This window comes from Sinohyriopsis cumingii, chromosome 3 (genome assembly GCF_028554795.1).
Source record: "Sinohyriopsis cumingii isolate HCF-2022 chromosome 3, ASM2855479v2, whole genome shotgun sequence".
Taxonomy (NCBI): domain Eukaryota; kingdom Metazoa; phylum Mollusca; class Bivalvia; order Unionida; family Unionidae; genus Sinohyriopsis; species Sinohyriopsis cumingii.
In genome coordinates, this window is record NC_142963.1 from 146,355,171 (window position 1) to 146,377,062 (window position 21,892).

At 34.7% G+C, this 21,892-nt stretch overlaps 1 protein-coding gene across 4 annotated transcripts in view; it reads left to right on the top strand.

Annotated features, from left to right (window-relative positions):
- The window catches only part of LOC149804083 (P-selectin-like), a 50,517-nt gene extending 30,375 nt beyond the window's left edge, over positions 1–20,142 (top strand). For 3 of the 4 annotated variants that reach the window (XM_089954012.1, XM_089954014.1, XM_089954015.1), the window contains 2 exons: positions 17,726–17,846; positions 18,820–20,142. In XM_089954012.1, the coding sequence (XP_089810138.1) occupies positions 17,726–17,846; positions 18,820–19,096 (398 nt within the window). In that variant the 3' untranslated portion in view covers positions 19,097–20,142. The remainder of the gene's footprint in view (positions 1–17,725; positions 17,847–18,819) is intronic. The other variant, XM_089954013.1, reaches the window with a different exon arrangement.
- Positions 20,143–21,892: the final 1,750 nt, after the last annotated feature.

Below are 21,892 nucleotides of genomic sequence, written 5' to 3' on the forward strand. Positions count from 1 at the left end.
AAATTGAAAACTGTCGAATTAGAGATTGTTAGGGTGCCCACTTTGTTAGTGGCCTTTGATTTGATTATTTACGAGATGATCGACTTCGGTGTTATTGCCCGAATCGAGTAGATACTAATAAAAACTATTATTATGTGTGTGAAATGTGGTACGAGCAAATACAAATGTATCTCGTCTCGTATGAAGACAGGTGGTGATATATCTTTTTCATTAGAAGAATTACCAGGAGCCTCATGGGCTAAGTATCCAGGAGAAAAACGTCTTCCTGGATATAATAACTGTGATCCTGGAACTCTACTTGATATCCGGCTTGGTGAACGAGACCAACCAAGACCTGGAGAGTATCCAATAAATGCTATTGATCAAGTGTTTTATATTCATCATATAGCGTATAAAAATAAAGATTTACAACAACGACATATTGCAGGTGTGAAGTTGATTCACACGTCAAATTCCATAAAAAATAAATCTATCAGATAAACACTGCGATGAAAGGTAAACTAGTATTAGAGGCCGGTAATTAATCAACCGATTATTATTATAATGGAGTCGATTTATCATAGCCCAAGAAGATATTGGAGGGTTAGAGCAGCGATTAGTAAACATGCTGATGCAGCAAATGTCACAAGTTCTGTTGCTGCAAATTGGTTTGCATGACAGACACAATGGTAAATTTATCTACGACCACCTAAACAAATCCAGTACGCAAATTTTAATGTCAGTACTCTAAATGAAGTTGTTTTTATCACACGATACCATTAAAACTGGTAGACGTCAATTACGCCCATACAAATACGCGTTGACAGTCGTTGACGTTGCAAGTAAATATAAAGAAGGAGAACCATTATCAACTAAAGCAGTAACTGAATCTGCATCGGCGTTCGAACGAATTTATCAACGAGGATCTGGACCAAAAGGTGGTCTACGATGGCTACATTTACTACAGGTTGATCCTGGCAAGGAAGTTTTTGGTGCAGTATCATCTCAGATGACAAAAATAACGTCAAAATCGGACGAGGACATACCGCAATCCATCACGATCAGGTAATTGTTGGACGATTTAATCTAACACTTGCTGAGAGATTGTTTGGATATCAATATGCAAAGGAAATAATTCAGAAAGATATGAGATCTCGTGAATGGGTTGCAAGACTACCAAGCGTGACAGGTGCGTTAAATAATGAAATTACTCGTGCGATTTCTATGAAATCTACCAATGCGATCACAAAAAACCATAAACCAATACAACGACATGATTTCGAAACATCCATTACTAGGTAATGTGATTGTGAGGTATTTATATGAACCTGGTGAACTTGAAGGTGGTAAAGAAAAGAGCCACTGATCGTATTTGGAGTGTGACGACACAAATTTTCCAGCGTGGTAAGATCCACGGGTAGACCTGTAATCTACAGATTAGATTCAACTGCTCCTCAACGTGGATTTGTACGCGTACAATTACAAGTAATTCCTGAAGACACACAATTACCACAGCGTTCACTTTTGTGAACTAGCGCCTCGACGTCGATTAGATTCAAGACAGGTCAGCATCACATTTTCGCTTGTGTGGCCAAGACTACTATTAATTCTATCTATGGTTACCTGTCTTGGATTATTATTTGAATATTGTCACAACATTACTGTGTTAAAGCTCTCACAGTGATTATTCTGTCGTTGTTTCAATGTCATGATAAATTCAGCGTCAAGGTTAAAGTTGCGTTTATATTTTTTTATCACACTGCTTATGACCAGTTATTTTGTTTCTTGCTACATTATCGCTATTGCCTTCCTGAGTAAGATGTTCTGTGAAGTCTATAATAACCATGCGCAGCTGAGATATTCTTCTGACTCGAGACACTGCGAGGTAAACTAAATTTGACCATTCGATACGATCATCAACAATCCAAATATTAGTATCAAAAATAGTTAATCCTTGTGATGAATGACTCGGTGTAGCATACCCTAGCGTCCATGGAGTTTTATCCATCGTTAACGCGCACTCATCAACATGACAGAAACTGAAACAATATCATTTAACACAAGATTTGTTTGCTACCACAACCTGAAATTTCAACGTTAATATTTTGCCGTCGCGTATCTGCTGAGCGATAACACAATGGTACCGGTAGAGTTGAAAAATTTTCTCTATGTAACTGAAATAATTGTTCTCGAAGTATATCAAGAACTGTCTTTCTACTTGCAGCTCTCAAATCATCTTGTCTCCATAAATTCCGAAAATTGTTCATAGAAATTTTCCAAACTACTTCAGGCATTATTTCACACTGAACTTTACTGGATTGTAGTCTAATTAATTTCTTAAGTTCTCTTAATTCTGTATCAAGCGCTCAATGATCATTAGTTATCTCCTCATAATAAACATCAAAATTCCTCAACAATTCACGCGGAGACGGTCCAATAAAAGGTGGTTGTTGACCATGATCGCCACACATGATAACAACAGTATATTTTGTCAGTAACCAATCAAGAAATATTTTAATGTTTCCAGCGACACCGTGCATATTTCATCCCAAATAATAATCTTAGGAATATATTTCTCATCCATTTGTTAATGAGTCCATATATCTCCCTTCCATCGGAAGAAGATGTGATAAGTTTGAGATTTAACTCCTCGTTTGTTCATTTCTCTGGAGAGTCTATGTGTAGGTTTTAATACAACCATATCAAGTCCACGAAATAATTCAACTGCAGGTGTTGTCTTTCCTGATCCACCTGGTCCGTTTAAATAAATTGTTTTATGTCTGGCAATAGCATCATATAACGATGGTGATGATGATACTGTTTCGCAATAAGTATTTTTACAGTCGACATCAGCTGTTTCATCATAAATGTGTAGTTGTTCTTTCTTCAATCTTCATCGACCCCATAATGGTTCAGTGCCGATATTTAGTTGTTTTAACAAATCTGAAAGTTTCTTATCGAAATAAAATGAATCCGTTGCTACTCTAATGCATAAGTTATGGAATATGTTCACCACTGACAATATATTTATTGAAACATACGTAAGCATCGAAGATCTTAAATGAGTATACTGTGGTGAGTCGCTATCAAAATACAACTCACAGTTGTACTTAATTTAGTTCCTTCTGACAAGAAAGCTGTGTCTCGGCTAATATATGTATTTTTTCTTTATTGTATCGGCGATGATAAAATCTAATTCAGCATTGTCAACAACTAACCTGCAACAGCTTCGTTTATGATCACGTGAACCACCTCGAGTAAACTTTTCAATTATCTTTCTACCAATATCCTTTGCTTGTTTATTTTCATAGTTAATCGTTTCTTCATCCTCAGATGGGTCCAATGATTTTTTCTTTCTTCTGGTAACCAAATTTGTTTTTGTTGAAGATACGACATTAATATTTCACTCACTGTTAATGATAATAAAATTCACAAATCAAGCATGTATCCTAACAATACAGTTGGTGCCCACATTTTTTTCGAACAAGTATTTACCAAACCATACATAACAAATCGGACGAATATTTTCAGCAATCTTAAATAAGTAATTCGTGCAAAACCCGTTACACCATAATCTGGTAGAGGTCCGTTTACATAAACTCGAATCATTACATGGGTTGGATGTCCAAATCTATTACAATATTTCGAACATTCTCCCATTCCAAGAACACTTCCTGGATAACACGCTGCCATATCAAGTTATGTCATATTTTTACAATCATGTCTTATATTCCATAATCCACCGTGTCTATATTCAACACAACTTGATATCACATGATCGAGAAAATTAGACCGAGTCGGCTTCCACGAATTTTTCTCTCTGGCGAAATGAGCCGCGACTGATGGAATATTAAAACAATTACTGAGTAATGGATCATAGTCGCTGGTATATTTCAACGCAAGATCTTTCATTTTCGTATGGAGAAATTCTCTTCGATAAATCTCAGCATTAGGTCTTAAAAACTCATCAAATCTGCTTTTTTATTCGATACAAAGACTTCCATCAGACCTTATCACCTTATCGGAGTAATATCATCTTCAGAGCTTTGAAACAACCACACAGATACAGGATCACTTTTGCTATTCTGATTAATAAAATCGAAAATATTTCCTTGATAATATTTGATTGTTCTATCTCGTGGAAATATTGTCACCGCCTACGCATGCGCATTATGATCAGTAATATTTATCAGAACTCCTTTCGATTTATATTTCGATTCGTACAAAATCTCTCCGGTTTCTTTCCCAGTTCAGCAACGTCTTTGAAGGACGCTCTGGTGTCTTTAACTGTTTCTGTCCACTCATTTATATTTTACGTCGTAGATCCGTTAGTTCATTTCCATGTATCGCGTTTATTAAGTGTTCTGTAATTCGCTAGGCTACAAATGTTTTTCGAAAATTTCATTGGTTTGAGATCATGAACGCTAGGTTTATCATTTATCGGATATATTGCATATATAACTGCAGTTACAGAATACGCCCGTTCATAATACGGCCTGTCAATACCAGTCAGTATTCCTGGTCTAGAATTTTTATTTAACGTAACAATATTTCCAGTGTGAAGACGGACAGGGTCATGTTTGTCTACCGCTACAATAAAATTTACCCTAAAAAATATCTTTGATTGTCAAGATAATTAATAATCGTCGCTGCTCGTTGGTCATTCATTGTAGCATCGACAACACCTTCGATATTGTGCATGATTCTGAATGTTAACCACACATGACCTGCAAGTCAGGGTTTCTTCTGTCAAGATCGAATCTAGATTTAGAAGGCTCGATTTTAGATAATCTCTCAAACTCTTCCATATTATAATTAAGACACATATATATTTAAATTAAAATATAATTAAATGTATAATAATTCAAACAAAGAATAACTGCAGGTGGCTAACGATAGGTTCTACAACTCTCTGTAACAAAGCTTACGTAAACGAATTATGTGGACTTCACCTACAAAGCGTGCGTCATGGAAGTCTAAGACCAAAACCGTGTTTGAAGTGTATTGTTGGGGTTAGACAAGAAACACAGTTGTATGTGCAATGTGGTGATAACAAATGCAGAGAGTTGAAACGATATTATAATTAAAAAAATTAACCCCGGCAATGATATGGTCATAAAAAACGCTGAAGACTATCTAGCCAGATTTTCAAAATAATTGTTTAGACAAACGATATTATTATACAAAATGGCGTGAAATGAGTTTGTAAAACATCCCATCATCAATGATTATTATGCATCTTGAGATGGTGTAATTAGGCAATGTCGACTAAAAGACCGGTCGGTTCTATTAATAATACTGGTTATCTCATATACCGTGCTGGGGGCAAGAAAAAGTATTTCTGTCATAGGTTCGTGTAAGAGTGTTTTCATGGAGTAATCGAAGACGGACCTGTGATCGATCATTTTAATTCAGATCAGAAAGATAACTGCTTGGGTAATTTGCAGGCTATTACACAGAGTCATGATTATGCACCTGGTGGTACTAGTAAGCACAACAATTTGCAAAAAGGGCGATTAAATCTGTAAATACAGAGACTGGCGAAAAAATGGTATTTCCATCGATTAATGCAGCTGGCAAATATTTTGATATTCGCGCGCGTTCGGTACAATATGTTGCAAATAATATTATTAAATCGGCGTTTTAGAAGAAATATATATGATATTTTAGTATCTCCCGATTGTGTTAGATACAAACAAATGAGGGGAGATAACTCTGTCAAGCAAAGCTCTCTCAGGTAGAGTAATTAAGTAGTTACCTCGCTTGTTACGGCGTAATATATGATTATTTATTTTCTGTGCCATCAAAACTATTATACAATAATAACTGTCCGTGTTTAATTAGCTATTAGTGGAGTAACGTAATTTTGTATAGTTCAAAAAAATCAGCAGAAGGGTGTTTCCACCTTTTAACGTCCTCCCTGATAAATAAAAATCTCAGTAAATCACGCACGCCCATTATGCAGGATACAGCTGTTATTTTTTAGATCTCTAGGTAAATAGCTGTATAGACTTACATATATCTTAACCTTGAAAAAGTTAAGGCAGAAATAGATATGCAATTATTTTACACGATGTATTTTGGAAAATGGAAATAAATCCACGATGCAGTTTACAACAATGATTTACTCAGTATAATTATAATCATTTGTAGGAATCCAGCATAGATAACTTCATAATAATTTCTGAATCATATATCAGCAAGGATGGTCCATTGGTATAGTGGTAGAGTGGATGTTTCTCATATTCGAGGTCTGGCGTTCCAATCCCGCGACTGACAAATGTCGACGGTGACGAATATTTCGCGGTTTTTCTTTTAAAAAAGTGAGGGCTCCGAGGGATTTCATGTACACCTACTCACCACGTCGAACAACACGGTGAGTAAATTTTTCAGTCTCCCCGGGGTCTGATATTGGGGTGTGTGCATGAAATTAAAATGCCTATTCAACCCTCTGAATCTCTAAAATGTCGTTTCATTTAGGGATTCGCTGGGGTGTGGGTCTCTATGCAAGAATTTGTGGAGCCTTCAACAAAAAAAAAAGTAGCGTGATGTGAGCCCTCAATCTGAAGGAGTCCCCACACAAAAACATTCAGAAAAAATGTCAGCCAAAAAGAAAAGCTTCGTGGGGTGCCAAGAAGTCCATAAGATAGGTCTCACCAAAGGACCATATGGAAAGTCAAAAAACAAAACAAATATAAAGTAACCCCGTGGAATGATAATCGCTCATCCTTTTTTTGTTAAAAAATTACATTTCAAATATGTATTTATTGTATAATGAATTACGAAAATATTAATGCCATTATTTCTGCAATTAAAATATAAAAACATGACGTTATAAAAATATCTAATAAACTGAATCCTGAGAAAGTTATTTGTGATTTTTAATCCTGCAACATCGAAAATTTCAAGATAGATGTACACTACCAGCAGAATACTGATTCATTAAACTAATTCAACAATCTATGTTTCAATCCTTGGCGACACTCAAATATACAGAAGTTGAGAAATTCGTTTCTCTCTCACGCGCAATTGAAAAAATTAGATTTAGAATTATCTCACGAATACAAAACGAAAAGAAAAACATTTTTTATACACGCGTAAGAGAATTCAGAAAGATTATGTCAGGTCGTGAAAATAAAAGCGCTGTCACCAGTGACCGTAATGAATGTGAAAGTAGTGAAAACGTCATAAAGGGGATTGTGAAAGTGAAAGTTATGGCAACAGCGAAAGTTTCAGCTTTGTATGGGGTAATGGATTCTGATGAAAACAATGACAATTCTGATAATTAATATTTACCAGTGATTGTATAAACAATGATTATAATATTTATTCTGATTCAGGTTTACTCTAACAATAATATGTATTTAGACTGATTTGTTTTTATTCTGATTATAATATGTATCCTTGACTTTATCAAGGGATTCAGATTTTTTTATTTTGATAATAATATTTATTCAGATTTATTTATTTTTATTCTGATTTTTTTTATTCTGATAATATTTATTCTGATTCAGTCCTATACTGTTATCTTTAGTAGCTTTTACCCCAACAAATTATGAAATCTGTCTTATTATATTATTTTAGTAGCTTTTACCCCATCGAATTATGAAATGTGAATGTTTTTTTTATCATTTTTAGTAACGTTTACCCCAGCAAATTATAAAATCTGAATGATTTTTATTATTTTTAATAACATTTAACCCAGCCAATTCATTAATCATTAATAATATTTATTGTGATAATATTTATTCTGATAATAATTCTTATTCTGATAATAATATTTATTCAGATTGATTTATTTTTATTTACCCCAACAAATTATGAATTAAGTCCTATAATATTTTACGGTACCATTTACCCCATGAAATGATAAAATCTGAATGATTTTGGTGATTTTTAATATCATTTATCCCAGCATATTCAATATTCGGTGAAAAATAACATAATTCTGATAATATTTATTCTGATAATAATTCTTATTCTGATAATAATATTTATTCTGATTCAGATTCATTTTTATTCTGACAATGCTATTTATCCTTGACTTTGTCAAGGGATTCAATTTTATTCAGATTATAATATTTTTTCACATTCAGTTTTATTTTTATTCTCATAATAATATTTATCCTTGACTTTGTCAAGGGATTCAATTGTATTTTTATTCAGATTATAATATGTATTCAGATTCAGTCCTACAAACTTTATTTTCAGTTTTATTTACCCCAACAAATTATGAAATAAGACCTACAAGTATTATTTTTGGTACCATTTACCCCATCAGATTATAAAATCTGACTGCCTTGACGTTGTCAAGGTTGAGTAACCATTTGTCGCATCAAATTACAAAATCTAACTAAGTTTCGTTATTATAAGTAACATTTACCCCATGAAATTATACAATCTAACTAATTTTCGTTGTTTTGAGTAGCATTTACCTGAAATCTGAACGAGAATCAGTAAAAACAATAAAGTCTGCATTGACTTTCTCAAGGATAATACATTTTATTTCCCCTTATTAGGAATCAGGATTGAAAATCAGTCACTAACGTGAATATCTTTGTTTTTACATACAGATTCAAATTCAAAATTTCGTTCCTTAAATCAAGTAAACCTCTGGATTGGTCAGTAAGTTTGAAATGTATTCTTGATAATAGCGGATTATGACACCGCAAATAGACCGGATTAACGGGTTCTTATACGATCAAATATCCAGGAGGTACCTGAGGTGTAAATGTATATAAAATATTACCCTGCTGAGCCTGACTGGATATTTCAAGATCTACTTGATAGCTGACATCAATTACATCACATACAAGATTGATTGCGATCGTATGTGTTATATTAACAATACCTGGTGAAATATGACAGCCTCCACCGTATAGATCATTATTTTTGAGAACATCTGCTGGTGGGGCTGTTTTTTTTTCATGCGTCAAGTATTTGGGGGAAATATTCATCGATGAGAACGTTCACTGATTTTTTTTAGTTCATCGGCGTTAAATCCAGGAAATCTAAATGTCGGTCGATTTTCTTCTGATAGTGGATTTGTTGAAGTAGAATATGTATTAAGAAAGATTTGCTTATATGTAGTGCCATCTGAATATTTACCTTTTGACTCGATTGCCGTCCTCATAATTCTCTGATGACCGATTTCGAGGTCAAATGTTACCTGGCTGAAATGTTCTTTTTGTTTGATGATTTTCTCTTTTGTTTTTGTAGACGTTACGTCAAAAAGGATACTCTGTCAATAACTGGCGCTATTTGTCTCGATATTGTTTGTGATCGCGATTAATATTATCAAAAGTAAATTTGATATCATTGTCAATATATGGCATTTTGGATGTACAATAACCATGCATCATCGAAGTATGGTTGTAATTAACCACTTTCATGGATAGCTTCTATTATTTTCCATAACGGATTATTCTTATAATTTGGAGTATTTTCCCAATACGATCGTTTATCTGAAATATAGTCAGAACGTTTCGGTTGAGGTGTTGCTGTAGGTATTGGTGGTGGAATTTCTGGCCATCCTAACACTGATCGGATTTAAGATTGATATCTATCTACAGGATAATCTAGAGAGTTTATTCCTATCGCGGCTGATAATGGTTCATGAACCGTAATAGTGATATGGGATTTTTTTTGTTTCTGTGACAGATTTAATTCTGCTCGGAACTTTATCATTGATTTGTTCAATTTGATAAATGCCTGTAGGAATACCATCATCTTGCCAATCGAGAGTTCCATATAAATGCCAGTGAATTATTTGCTTGCAACCCACCGAATGAATTTGATCTAATATTTGGCCAATTATGATATACTCGTAATTGTGCTAGTGGTATTTCTTTCGCTGGAATTTCAGTGGGAACGTTCACGCTAAATTCAGGATTGGTTGAGCTTGCTGATATCATCGTGGTTTGTGACGCAGTTTTATTAGCGATGATCTGTTGTAGTTATTCGTTCGACGTTGACATTATTTATAACCCATGATGCTAAATCAGGATTTTAAATCCCGATTTTCTAAATCGGACGTTGATTCTTATACAGTCATTGCCTCTTCGTAAATCTTAATCATTTGTGTGAACTCAGTGTCTTATATCATTCCATCACTAAGGCATGATGATATCAGCGAAGATAATTTGGAGTATGCTATCGTCACTGCATGCAACTTTATTGCATACTCATGAAAGTTTGTACATGTAGATTTTACTTGAGATGATATGAAGAACACCAGCAATTGTTGTTGCAGCTGAAACACAAAGTGTAAGCATTACTGGTGATATCATTGTTATTATTGACAACAATACACCGGTTCCAGTGATAACAGCGGATGCCGAATACACAGTTATGTCAACAACAACTACACATCTGCGATATTTTTTACTTTCACTGAATATTTGTCAACGACATTTTTCAGTTTGGTTTGCATTTCACATACTTGATTCTATCTGTAATGTTGAATGTCTATTGTTTGAGTTTGGTTCTCTCACATTAATAATTGTACTTTTACTCATATCGTGATTGCCTTTCATATTTATCCCCAATTAATCTGATACGTCCAGCATTTTCTCTCATGATTGATAGAACTGATTCCTCTTATTTTTTAATTGTACCGTTTTTAGTAAACACCACCAAGTTATCTTCGGTCGCATCTGGAACCCGCAGAATAGTATCTGTCAAAAGGACATTGCTCGTCTTTAATCGTCCTTGTTTATCCTGAAAAACGACGACTTCAGTTTGGTCCACATTTGCAAGACTAAAAAAATTAGCGAGTTCTCCTTGACCTCATCAAGGATTGCATATTTAGATAAGTCACCTTGCTGAGTTTTACTGAGTCTTACCCAGAGAAGATCTTCCATAAATATATACCATTATACTTTAAGATCTGTTTTAAACGACGGTGGATGGCTATACCGTCTACTTGTATACTCGTGCACGACTTTATAAGGTGGTATTGTTGATGATGACATTGCGTCGAGTACAGCAATTACTTCACGGCCACATATTGGCGGATCGGTTATTGTCCGTGTTGGTTATGGTGAATACCAGACGGGAGTACTTCGTACTATGCCCACATATTTAACAATTCTTTTGGTTGTGCCAACGCATACGAATCAAAATAAACAATTCCACGTGGATCAATCGCGTCCAATGAGAACCTGGACCAGAACCTTTATCGAGATTAATGATACCGGTTTAGATATTGTTTGGTTGGTTTGGTAATTGATCGGTTTGGTAATTGATCACGCATAAAAACGCCTCTGAAGTTTTTGATATTTATTTTTTAACAGAATCAATTAAATCAAATATTTGACATAGGAATGAGACGATATGCGTCTAACGAAGTGTCTCTGAAAGTGTCAGACCTTTTCCGTACCAGGGATTCCTGATAGTGTTAGACCCTTTCCTTTTTTCTGTATTTTTTTCCTTTACCTGTCGCTTTCTTTAATGCTATTTCAGCAGCAGTTTCAACAGCACCAAGTGCAGTTGCTTTTGCAGCAGCTATGTATTCTGCGGCTATTAATGCTAGAATATTGCAAGATGTGAAAATATACCACCGGTCTTGACTGCGTCTTTAATGGCACCCGCAGAAAGATTAAGTTTAACACCGGTATTTGATCGTTTGGTGTGATTGGAGTGCCTGCGTTGACGTTCGGGCAATGATAGTTTATTTTGACCCCCTGTGATCTGATTTTTTAAGTGATATCTTTTTTCCACAGTTCCTTTTTGATACTGATTGTAGTTTTTTAATCTGACCAGAAGTCATCTGACACTAACATGATGTTATGACATTATTAATAGCATGAGCGATTTCATTACATGTTTTCCACTGTGGCATTAATAACTCTCATTTTTCCACTAGTACCTACAAGTAGCATTGTTTTGTCTGAAAGTATAACAGCGATTGCTCTGTAATTAACACTACCACCTGTGTTTACGCGAGCTCGAAAATGTATTTCAACGATAGATTGTGTAATTAAATCCAGGTGTTCCAGCGAAAAGTAATAAATCGGATACAGTGTTGCAAAATCCAGCTGTGATATTTGTAGACCGTAATCAACATTTTGATTACGTCCCAGGAATGTCAACAAACGATGATATACACGATCAACATGACTATTCTCAAAATTTAATAAAACTTCTTCAGATGGTTCTTGATGTCCATTTATTCTTAGGGAAACTTCATTAACTCCAAGTTTGTCAAATGCCATTGGATTATGTTCTTGAGACTTTATTCGTATAACATTTTACCACCTGAATCCATAAAAGAAAGTAATGTTTGCTCTTCAACAAGCGATGAAGTCATTACCGACATCCACAACGAAAGTTTAAATAATATTGCTTTGCCATCAGCAGCTGCACCACCTTCGTGCCAGATAGCATCATTATCATCACATTTTATCACAAGTACAATTGTATGCTTGTCTCCGAAAATGACCTTTCTAACATTTCTGCAAAACCCAAAGATATGTGAAATGGAATTACACACGATTTTATTTTACGTTCACCTTTAAGCATTAATCGATGCGCTGTAAATCCTAAGTTTTAATTTGGGTTGACTCCTTATCATACCTGAAAAATATTGGCAGGTCTATCATTCCAACTGGTTGTGGATCAACCGAAGTATCTCGTGTTCCTTGTACTTTAAGATGTGGGCTGTTATCAGGTTGGTCAAAATTATCCTTGATAAACATCATTAACGGACCAGCTGACCTTGTATAATCATCTGAATACCTTGCTAGACCCAATATCGTTGTGGCAAGGTCAAAATTATCTTGAATGGATTCAATCTCTTTTCCATCAATCATGTACATAGCACAATTCTCCTTCTACTTCAGTAAATACTTCAGTGGGTAAGAAATATCTGCTTGTATCCTGTACTTGCAGCTCAAATCGACCACGCTGATTTGGCTGTCGTGCTTCGTAAGAATAACACTGATAATCACATACAAATTCATATTTGAGAACTGGCGCACCCATGTCAAATGCTGGATCAGATATAAGTTTAAACATTTTATTATAATTGCTACACCACACGAAGACCACTTTCTGCTTTCAGACTTGTATTTATATTTTTTCTGATAGTGGTACACGACCAACTCTGCTAATGTTTTATTTGCAACCTGATTTATTATTTTACTAACATTTGCAGGCATAACTTCAGTGCTGGGCAATTTAACTGATTGCGGTTTTCGTCGTATTAATTGTGCTAGTCTGTCCTTGATTGCCCGATAATGCTTTGCTGGCAACATCACCGACAGCACCAATACCTTTATCACGAACAACATCAATAGCTTTCATTGATAATTGTTTTGCAATCGGTATTGATTTTGGAGCTATCCTTCTAAATAGACCCTGAACAATATCACCGAGTCCATCACCGTAGATCGCTTTGTTCGTTGGTAATCGCGAATTTTCACCATGACCATGATCAGTCCACGTTGAGCATTATACATAATCATCTTATTTTAGTCATTGTATTTAATTGCATACCCTTAATCACTGTGATAATCATCAATGATTTAATCGATGAGAGACCGATAAACATTAAATGCATGATACCGCCTGTAAGTACTACTAATCGTTGATCTCGTTTTCCGCCAATCAGAATTTCTCGTCGATTAACATCGGCAAGGACGTTATTGGGACATGGAGCAATAAGACCACTTCCTCGAGTAACAAGACCACTTCCAGTTGTTTCTTCTGCTTCTTTTTTACTTGGTGAAGAACATAATTTCATCCATCGTCTAAGTTTTTCAAATTCAAAATATTCTTCTTCTTTTTGTTTCCCTGCTCGTTTAACCTCTTTAAGTTTCGGCTTCATTTCTATTTTTCTTTGTTTCCTTTCTGCATTCGCTTTTTCAAGCTGCAACTTCATTTCTGCTTCTTTTTGTTTCCTTTCCTGTTTTGTTTTTTCAATATGCTAAGATACTTTCTGGTTAAAGAGGCGAAAATTATTAACATCTTCCTCTGATCAGATTTGCTGAGTATTAGTAGCGACGCGATATACATCCCTAATCCAATCGGCAGCCTTGAGAGTTTTAACATATTCGGGTTTTACATACTTATTTCTATCACGATATCCAAACGCGACAATATCAAGTATCTGGTCTTTGTCCTTGATAGCGGTAATACCTTCAGGTGTGAACTTATCCATAGTTTTAGTCTTGACTCCTTGCAGAGGTTGTGGTTGAGGAGGTTGTGGTTGAGGAGGTTGTAGTTGACGAGGCTGCTGGGATGGTGGTTAAGCTGCTTGATTACGGCCAGCAACATCAACAAGCAATGTTTCAAGAGCTTTTTGGGCCGCCTCAGTTGCTGTAATAATTTACTTTGTTGGTTGACAATTGATTTAAATAACTGTTCTGTACCTTATGTTAATTGCACCCGAGACTCCTGACGCGCTTGTAATTTTTGTCGGACAGAATCACGGACTGGAATATATTTTTAATTGCCTCTCGTCGCCCTCGAACCAATCTAGCTGTGCGAGATTCAAATATTGATATAAAAATGGTTTAGTTACTCACACACTACGGTATCAGGAAGGGTGCGACAGCAATGAGTGTCCGACGGTTAAACGAACACGTATGCATATTTGAAATCACAGGCGACAAAGATGAAGCAACAAAATGAGCTAACCGAATTTGAGAAACTATCGGTTTTGGTTAGAGGCTTTGGTGTGGCGTTATTGACCTCGTATTTTTCATTTATTTTCGTATAAAGTTTTGTTTCAAAGAAGACTATTCTAAAAAGAGGTATGATCACCCTCCTGCAGCTAGTCTGGCAAAATTCTTTTTCCCTATTTTTATAACTGCTAAAGACAGTGTACTTTTAGACTATTCATACTGATTTTGAGCACAAGGGAGCACTGCTTTTAGTTAGTTGTGTGCTTAGATCATGCACAGTTTCAACAAGTACAGTATCCAAAGAAATTTCAGCCACAGTAAATGAAAGTAGCATAGAGGTATGCCAACACTTTCTGCATTGTGCATGTTGCAAAAGTAAACAAGTTTACCTCACACCAGACAGCCTCTTAGAAGAGGGCCCCCTTAACCCCAAGTTAACGTTGTCTCGCTATCTGCTGGATCGCTATCCCAACGGATTCTAATTAAATATCAATCATGCCCTTAAACAAGAGCCTAACATCCACCGCATGCTAGCGATTTATTGCAGGCCTAGCTCATTAGTCAATGTTAATTGTTACGTGTTACGAAGACCGCCACAATATTTACTCTTTTATGTGTTGCAACAACATTCTTCTTCGAAATTCACCGTGTTTTCCGTTGGCTGGAACGCAATGGAAGCGGGGAATGTCGAAATCGTTTAAGGGATGATAAGTATCTTGAACGAAAAAGAGGCTATCTGAACACTTTCGACAATATTAATATATTTTTTTAGTTTCTTTAAAGGAATATACTTCATCTTTATCCAATTATGGCATTTCCGACAGCCATCAAATTCCTGCCAGCTCAAATGTAGGCCAACTAAACTTTAAAACATGTCCATTTGCTTGTTCGAAAATTTTAATTTATTAGACAAAAAAGACACCAGAGTAAGTAAAGTCTGACTAAAACAATATGACTTTGATTTGTTAGAAAGCTTCGATATGGGATGCCAAGTGTATGAGATATTCCTGAAATTATGATTTCTCGTTCTGATGTTAGCGCCGCTAGTTAGACAGTAAGTCCTTGATCCCAAAAACAAATGTCAGGGTGGATGACCTTCATTGTAGGACTAATTATCCAGTATCTATCACTACCGAATGTCATCCGCTACAAAGTCCAAGAATTCATCCTTAATGTCTGATAAAGTTCTGAAATCTCCCATCGTCGTCTAGTAAATCCTCGTGGTCTAGTCATCGTAAACATCGTCTGACTCCCTTTACTTGGCCTCACTTTCAAATGTGGGTGTTTATTTAGAGACTGAGGTTGAACTTTTTAAGTAATACTTGGATCATACAGGTTTTGAAATCTATTTAAGGTTGCAACTGAACAAATGCCATTTTAGCGTCAAGATCAAATTGCCACCCATTGTTACTTGCCACTGTACCATACTTGTGGCTCAATCAAAGGGTTGTGATTTGGGAAAAGAAGCTATGGGATTAATATCAATTAATTAATGGAAGAGTTAGACCTATGCCTGTCACTGAAAAAGTACACGTATTCGAATCTCAAGCAAAGCAGTTTTCAACGTGAAAACAAAGTGAATGCTGATTTAACAAGCATTTGCAAAAAAACTTTTATACGGTAAAATGGTACCCAGAGCTCATTTCATCACCCGGGAAATGTTGAACGGACGGGTATTCGAGTATCCGGGTACCTGCTGACAACTTTAGTTTCAAATGTAAACAACTTCACCTTATACCTGTCACTCACTCGGAAGTTTATACCTGTGTAAATTTACCCCGGATATAACGTTGGAGGTATCCATATTGTAACTATGAATGTTAACCCGGATTTAATGACAGCTGATATGAAAGAGTTTAGTATTTCACCAGTCGAGGTTGATCCTTCAGTGGAACACTGTGGTTGCTTAGATTATTGTCTTAGTCATGTAGATCTTATAAATAGTTATCTACACATATATTTGTATCTACATATTGATATGTATTCTACACGTTGGTATTTGTATCTACACATTGATATTTGTATTTTTCACAACATTGCATGTATGCTTTTGTAATTGTGTGCGTGCGTATGTCCGTGTGTCATATTGCGATGCCTTTATAGGGTTCGAGGGGGTATACTGATATTGTTATGTCCATTTGTCTCTTGGTACACATTTGTTTCTAAAGCATAAATCTCAATCAGCTCAAGGTATTTCATATTTTGTACACATGTCAAACAAGTTGCATAGAGATGCCTTCTAGTACTTATAATTTTTCCATTTAAATTTTTCTATATGTTTAAATGGAAGCAAAGCGCAGCACATGTATATAAATTGAGAGTACTAACGCATAGGGCGCTAGTATAAGTAGTATACAGATTGATAGTACTGGATCATAGTGTACTTTAATACGAGTCGTAACACAAGTAGTGGAATATATTGCTATTATGCCAACGTCAGAATATCAGGGTAATTAATAGTCCTAGCGACAAATTAGCCAAAAAACATACAGGCCGTCAAGTTTCACTTAACGTGATCCTTACTTCCACCAGGCTATTATTGTGGCCTTTAATTATCATCTAAACTATCGCCCTATATATCACTTTTAGACTGCGTCCCTACTAGCTTAGATTGTAATTATACATAATTACCATGCGCCTGGCAGCCCCTGTATATCACTTTTATACTACCTGGCTGCTCGCCTAGATTGTAATTAGACGTCTTTTTGTCTTAGTATCAGTTAATTGTATTTCTGCAAATCACCTCCTTATCAATCCCTACATTTTTTCTTACACTACGTCATCTATAACTCGTATTATATAACTCTGGCTTTTTTCGTTCTCATAGAAAATTGTTCTTTGCCCTTAGTATTTAATCTTAGTTACTTGAAGTCAAGACAGCATAATACGGCATGTATATTATATTATATTGATATTATATTATATTATATTATATTATATTATATTATATTATATTATGTTATATTATGTTATATTATATTATATTATATTATATTGCATCGCATCGCATTACATTATATTACATTACATTATATTATATTATATTATATTATATTATATTATATTATATTATATTATATTATATTATATTATATTATATTATATTATATTATCTATAGACAGAGATTCAGACTCCAGCGAATCTGAGGCTCCAGCATCATCCAATATCATCATTCCTCTGACGTTGGCCATTGCAGCAGTAACAACCATTGTTGTTGGCATCATCGCCGTATGCTTCCGGTAACGTCTGCTCTATTAATCTTTGTGAAGTTTTATTTTTCAGCATGTTATAAATTCATTTTATTGAAACAAAATATGTAAAATGTGCTTTAGTGAATTACTGCACGAAATACAAAGTAAATAATTTCAGTTCTAAAGAGAAAATTGATGAGCGTAGTTTATATTGGCTATATTCTTCAAGATGAAATTAGTTATAGTCACTGATACAACTGTATACAATCTTTGTTTCATTTCATTTACTTTAAAAGCCACGTTAATATATAATAAGAAAAAAAGAAGAAATACAAGGCACACTTTGAACAGATGTAGCGAAGGATTTTATTTAATTTTTTAGAGGAAAGTAAAACTGTTTCCAACACTTTATGAAAAATAAAATCCATCAATGGATATAATTTATTCTTAAACTCTGCCAAAAAAGTATTAAAGTTGAATTTTCTATCAAGTGTGTTTCGATGGCAAAGGCGACCATGCGTGTGTATATACCATGTATCAACAATTTTAATATCGGACAATATACATTAATGGCTATAAGTATTTTAATTATTATTATCTATTATTATCATCATCATTATGTAATCAATGAATCACCGATACATCAGGTTCCAACACATTTTCTGCAAAGATATTTTAGTATTACCTTCAGTCAAACTTATGTTTAAAACGTTTCATCAATTTTAGCTAAATTTCGTTGACATTCTGGTCATCTATTACTGCACTAATTAGTGTTTTGATTTCAAAAGCGTTGAATAATATTTGGAAGCTCAACATGTATCCAGTTCGATTAGCATATAATCTTTCATTTATGAGATATCGGACTAAAGTAAATTACGCTGTTTTTCTCCTAAATTGTTTGAAGCTACAATTAGCTTTGTGTATTATAGGTCAAATTACTTTTAGTTTAGTGTAAAGGTGTATATCCAGTACAGAAGATAGCAAGTTAAGTACACATATACATTATAACTTTATTCGACAGGAGCAGGTGCCAAAGTCGAGGTACTGGAAGCCGGTTTGCACATGACGAAACTAGTTCAAACAGTCACATTCCAACGATGTACAGTGTCGGACAATGTCGAATAGGTTGTAATTTAAATCTACCTAGCGGAGCTCAAACTAGCTTACAGGCACACGATGCGAGTCCGCCTCCATACGCAGAGGTAATGAAAAACAACAGAGCCGATACGGATCCGCCACCGTCTTATGAAGAGGCGAATGCCTGTTCGTCCAGTTTCCTTCCAGATTCTTACATGTAATGTTTTTAAATTGGTACTATTTCATCCCATGAACTCATAAAATGGTTCTTATAGCAAAGACTTTAATAATCTGTTGTAAGCAAATATTACAACATTTTCTGGACATTTTAAATGTTTATGGTTTTGATACACAATGTTTATATTATACCAAACATTTTTACTATTAAACAAACAGGTATAATAAATGTTCACCATTTTAATGTCAGAATGATTTATCCTTGTATCTTCTTTTTTTACATCAAAACAATTGATCGACTGAAAAATCATGACTAATTGATTAGTAAATGTAGTCATTTTTTTATTAATGGAGATTTCAGCGGTTGAATTATTTCCACATAAGTGCTCTAATATATGCTTGTAGATCTTATATGATTTCTTATAGACAAACAATGAGGTTTTTAGTACGTTATGATTGATGATGCATGTTGTCGAGATATGGCTGAACATCCTGCTAGTCTTTCCATGTATTTCTAGTTTCAAGCGATGCAGAATACTGAACGGTATATAAAAATCTATTGTGACTGGATAGCAATTTTCTGTTATGAAGTAAGAAACTTGATTAAAAGTAACGTTCAACTCAGTCTCAACGGCATCAAGAATTCATAAACTAGTAGACTGTTGATAATGATTTTGGCAGAGTTGGGATGGGTTTAATGAAGCAAATATGATCATAACAATGAAGCCTTTTAGTAAAGAAAAATAAAGAACTGACAAGAGATATAAAATCTATAAACGTACCATATAGGTAGCCCCAATGTGTTTGTGTTTATGTAACGACCAAGGGTAGCGTAATTCCGTTTTCACCCGATTAAGTGTTTTTCAATCACAGGTTCAATGAAAATAATTTGAGACTTTTATACTTATGTAGGTTTGTAGTCCTAAAATAGACAATTTGTTTTTTTTTACAATTACTTATTTAGAATAAATTCAGTAAACATATATCAAGAAAAAGAAACACTATATATCCCATAGACGTATTGTTCTTGTTTCTGATATCAAAGACGACAGATCATGAATAAAATATGATTCAGTACCAAAATCATCAAGGGACTTCACTCGTGCATTATTTTGTAATTATAAAACAAGGGAAATGTAACGTTACTTTTTTCCTTCTTTGCTTTCTACTTAATTAATTCAGAATTCCAAGGAAATATAGGTGCATAACGATAGCTAGAGGATATGTCTGAATAACTTAATCACAAAAGTAAACAATAAACATTGTTTTATACATTAATTGTCTTCAACCAGTAATCAATGATTCTAACGTACCCATTCTGAATGAAGTATGATTATTTTGGGTTTCTTTTCTGGATTGTTGATTAAACCATTGTTATCTACTAATTTTGAATGACGTGTGTTTATCACGCCTTTGTTACTCGAAACCTTTGCTATTTAAACGAAGGCCATCGTTGAACTGGCTTCTGCGTGTTAGGTGATAAAACCGTTATAATTGTGCATTTTTTCCCCAAGGAAGAATACACAAATCAAATGCTATCCCCAATTAAACGATGACACAAAGAAACTTAAAAGCAAAGCATTTGGAACGTATTGTAGATAGGAATTTTGATGAGGAAAGTAAAGTTCAATGTTCTATCATTGTAAAGATTGCACACTACAGCATAATACCCGATCTTGTATACAGTAAAGATTGTTTATAACATTTCCCATGGACCGAGATTTTGGATCGTTATACCCGAGAAACGTTATACCCAGACACGTGGTATTATTTAAAAATCTTTCTCCAAAAAGATAGTGTGCTTATCAATGTCCATACCGTTTTATATACATGTAGTAAATAATGTACGCTGAAGAGATTGTTGTTGAGCTCATGTGTAATGGTAACAAATTTCTCAAACAACATACATTTATATAAATACATATCGCGAGAGAAAAAATAATAAACCTGTAACATTTGTCGTCCTATATACACGAACAGTATGCATGCTTTTTTTTTGGGGGCACCAGACAGATGCCCCCCCTACCTAGCCAAAGAATAAAAGTGTTTTTATGTTTCACTGAGTCCCCCAGATATGTTGCTTTGTTTTTTAAATTTAAACAGAATTTCGATCAAAAATTTTAAATGAATTTTTGACGGGGTATTTATTTCCTAGTGTATTCTATAGGATTGTTCTTCCGAGTCGGTTTCGATCACCTGACTCGGAGTCCCTCTCCTAGTATCTTTGTTACCTTGGCTAAAGGTTGCCTACGTCCCGTGTTTGCTATGTGTGAATGTGCTATATGTTTGTTCGTGCTATGGTTGTGTTCGTGTTGGGACAGCCGTCTATATCGAATTCTTCCCCAGTTGTCCTGTGATCCTTATAACATGGATCTTCTAGATTTTGTACATATTTATATTTCCAAGCTTTTAGAATAAGAATTTTGAATTTTGGGCGAAGTAACGGTGTAATAATATTTTTAGGGGGAAAAAAAACTACTATTGTTTTAGTGTGTGCTATGTGTGTGTCGTTCTTCGCAAATCTATATTCTGCTGAGGTCAGCTGTGTTCGAGAGAGCTCCATATTTACTTTATTGTTTTTACTTCACTCTCTCGAACTTGGCTACCTTTATTTATTTATTATGTTTCCGAAAAGGGTTGCCAAAGATTTTATTTCCTATACAGTTGAGTGACAGTATAGGTGTTAGTATAGATTGGTTTCTTTTGTGTTGTATGTCTACTTTTCCATGTCGCATGTCTGTTCCTTCCTTCCTAGCTCCATGTGAGTGTAGGTCTCTGTCCTATAATTCTCAAAGATAAAAGAAAGGTATTAGTATTCAATATAAATTTGCTTAAGTAGA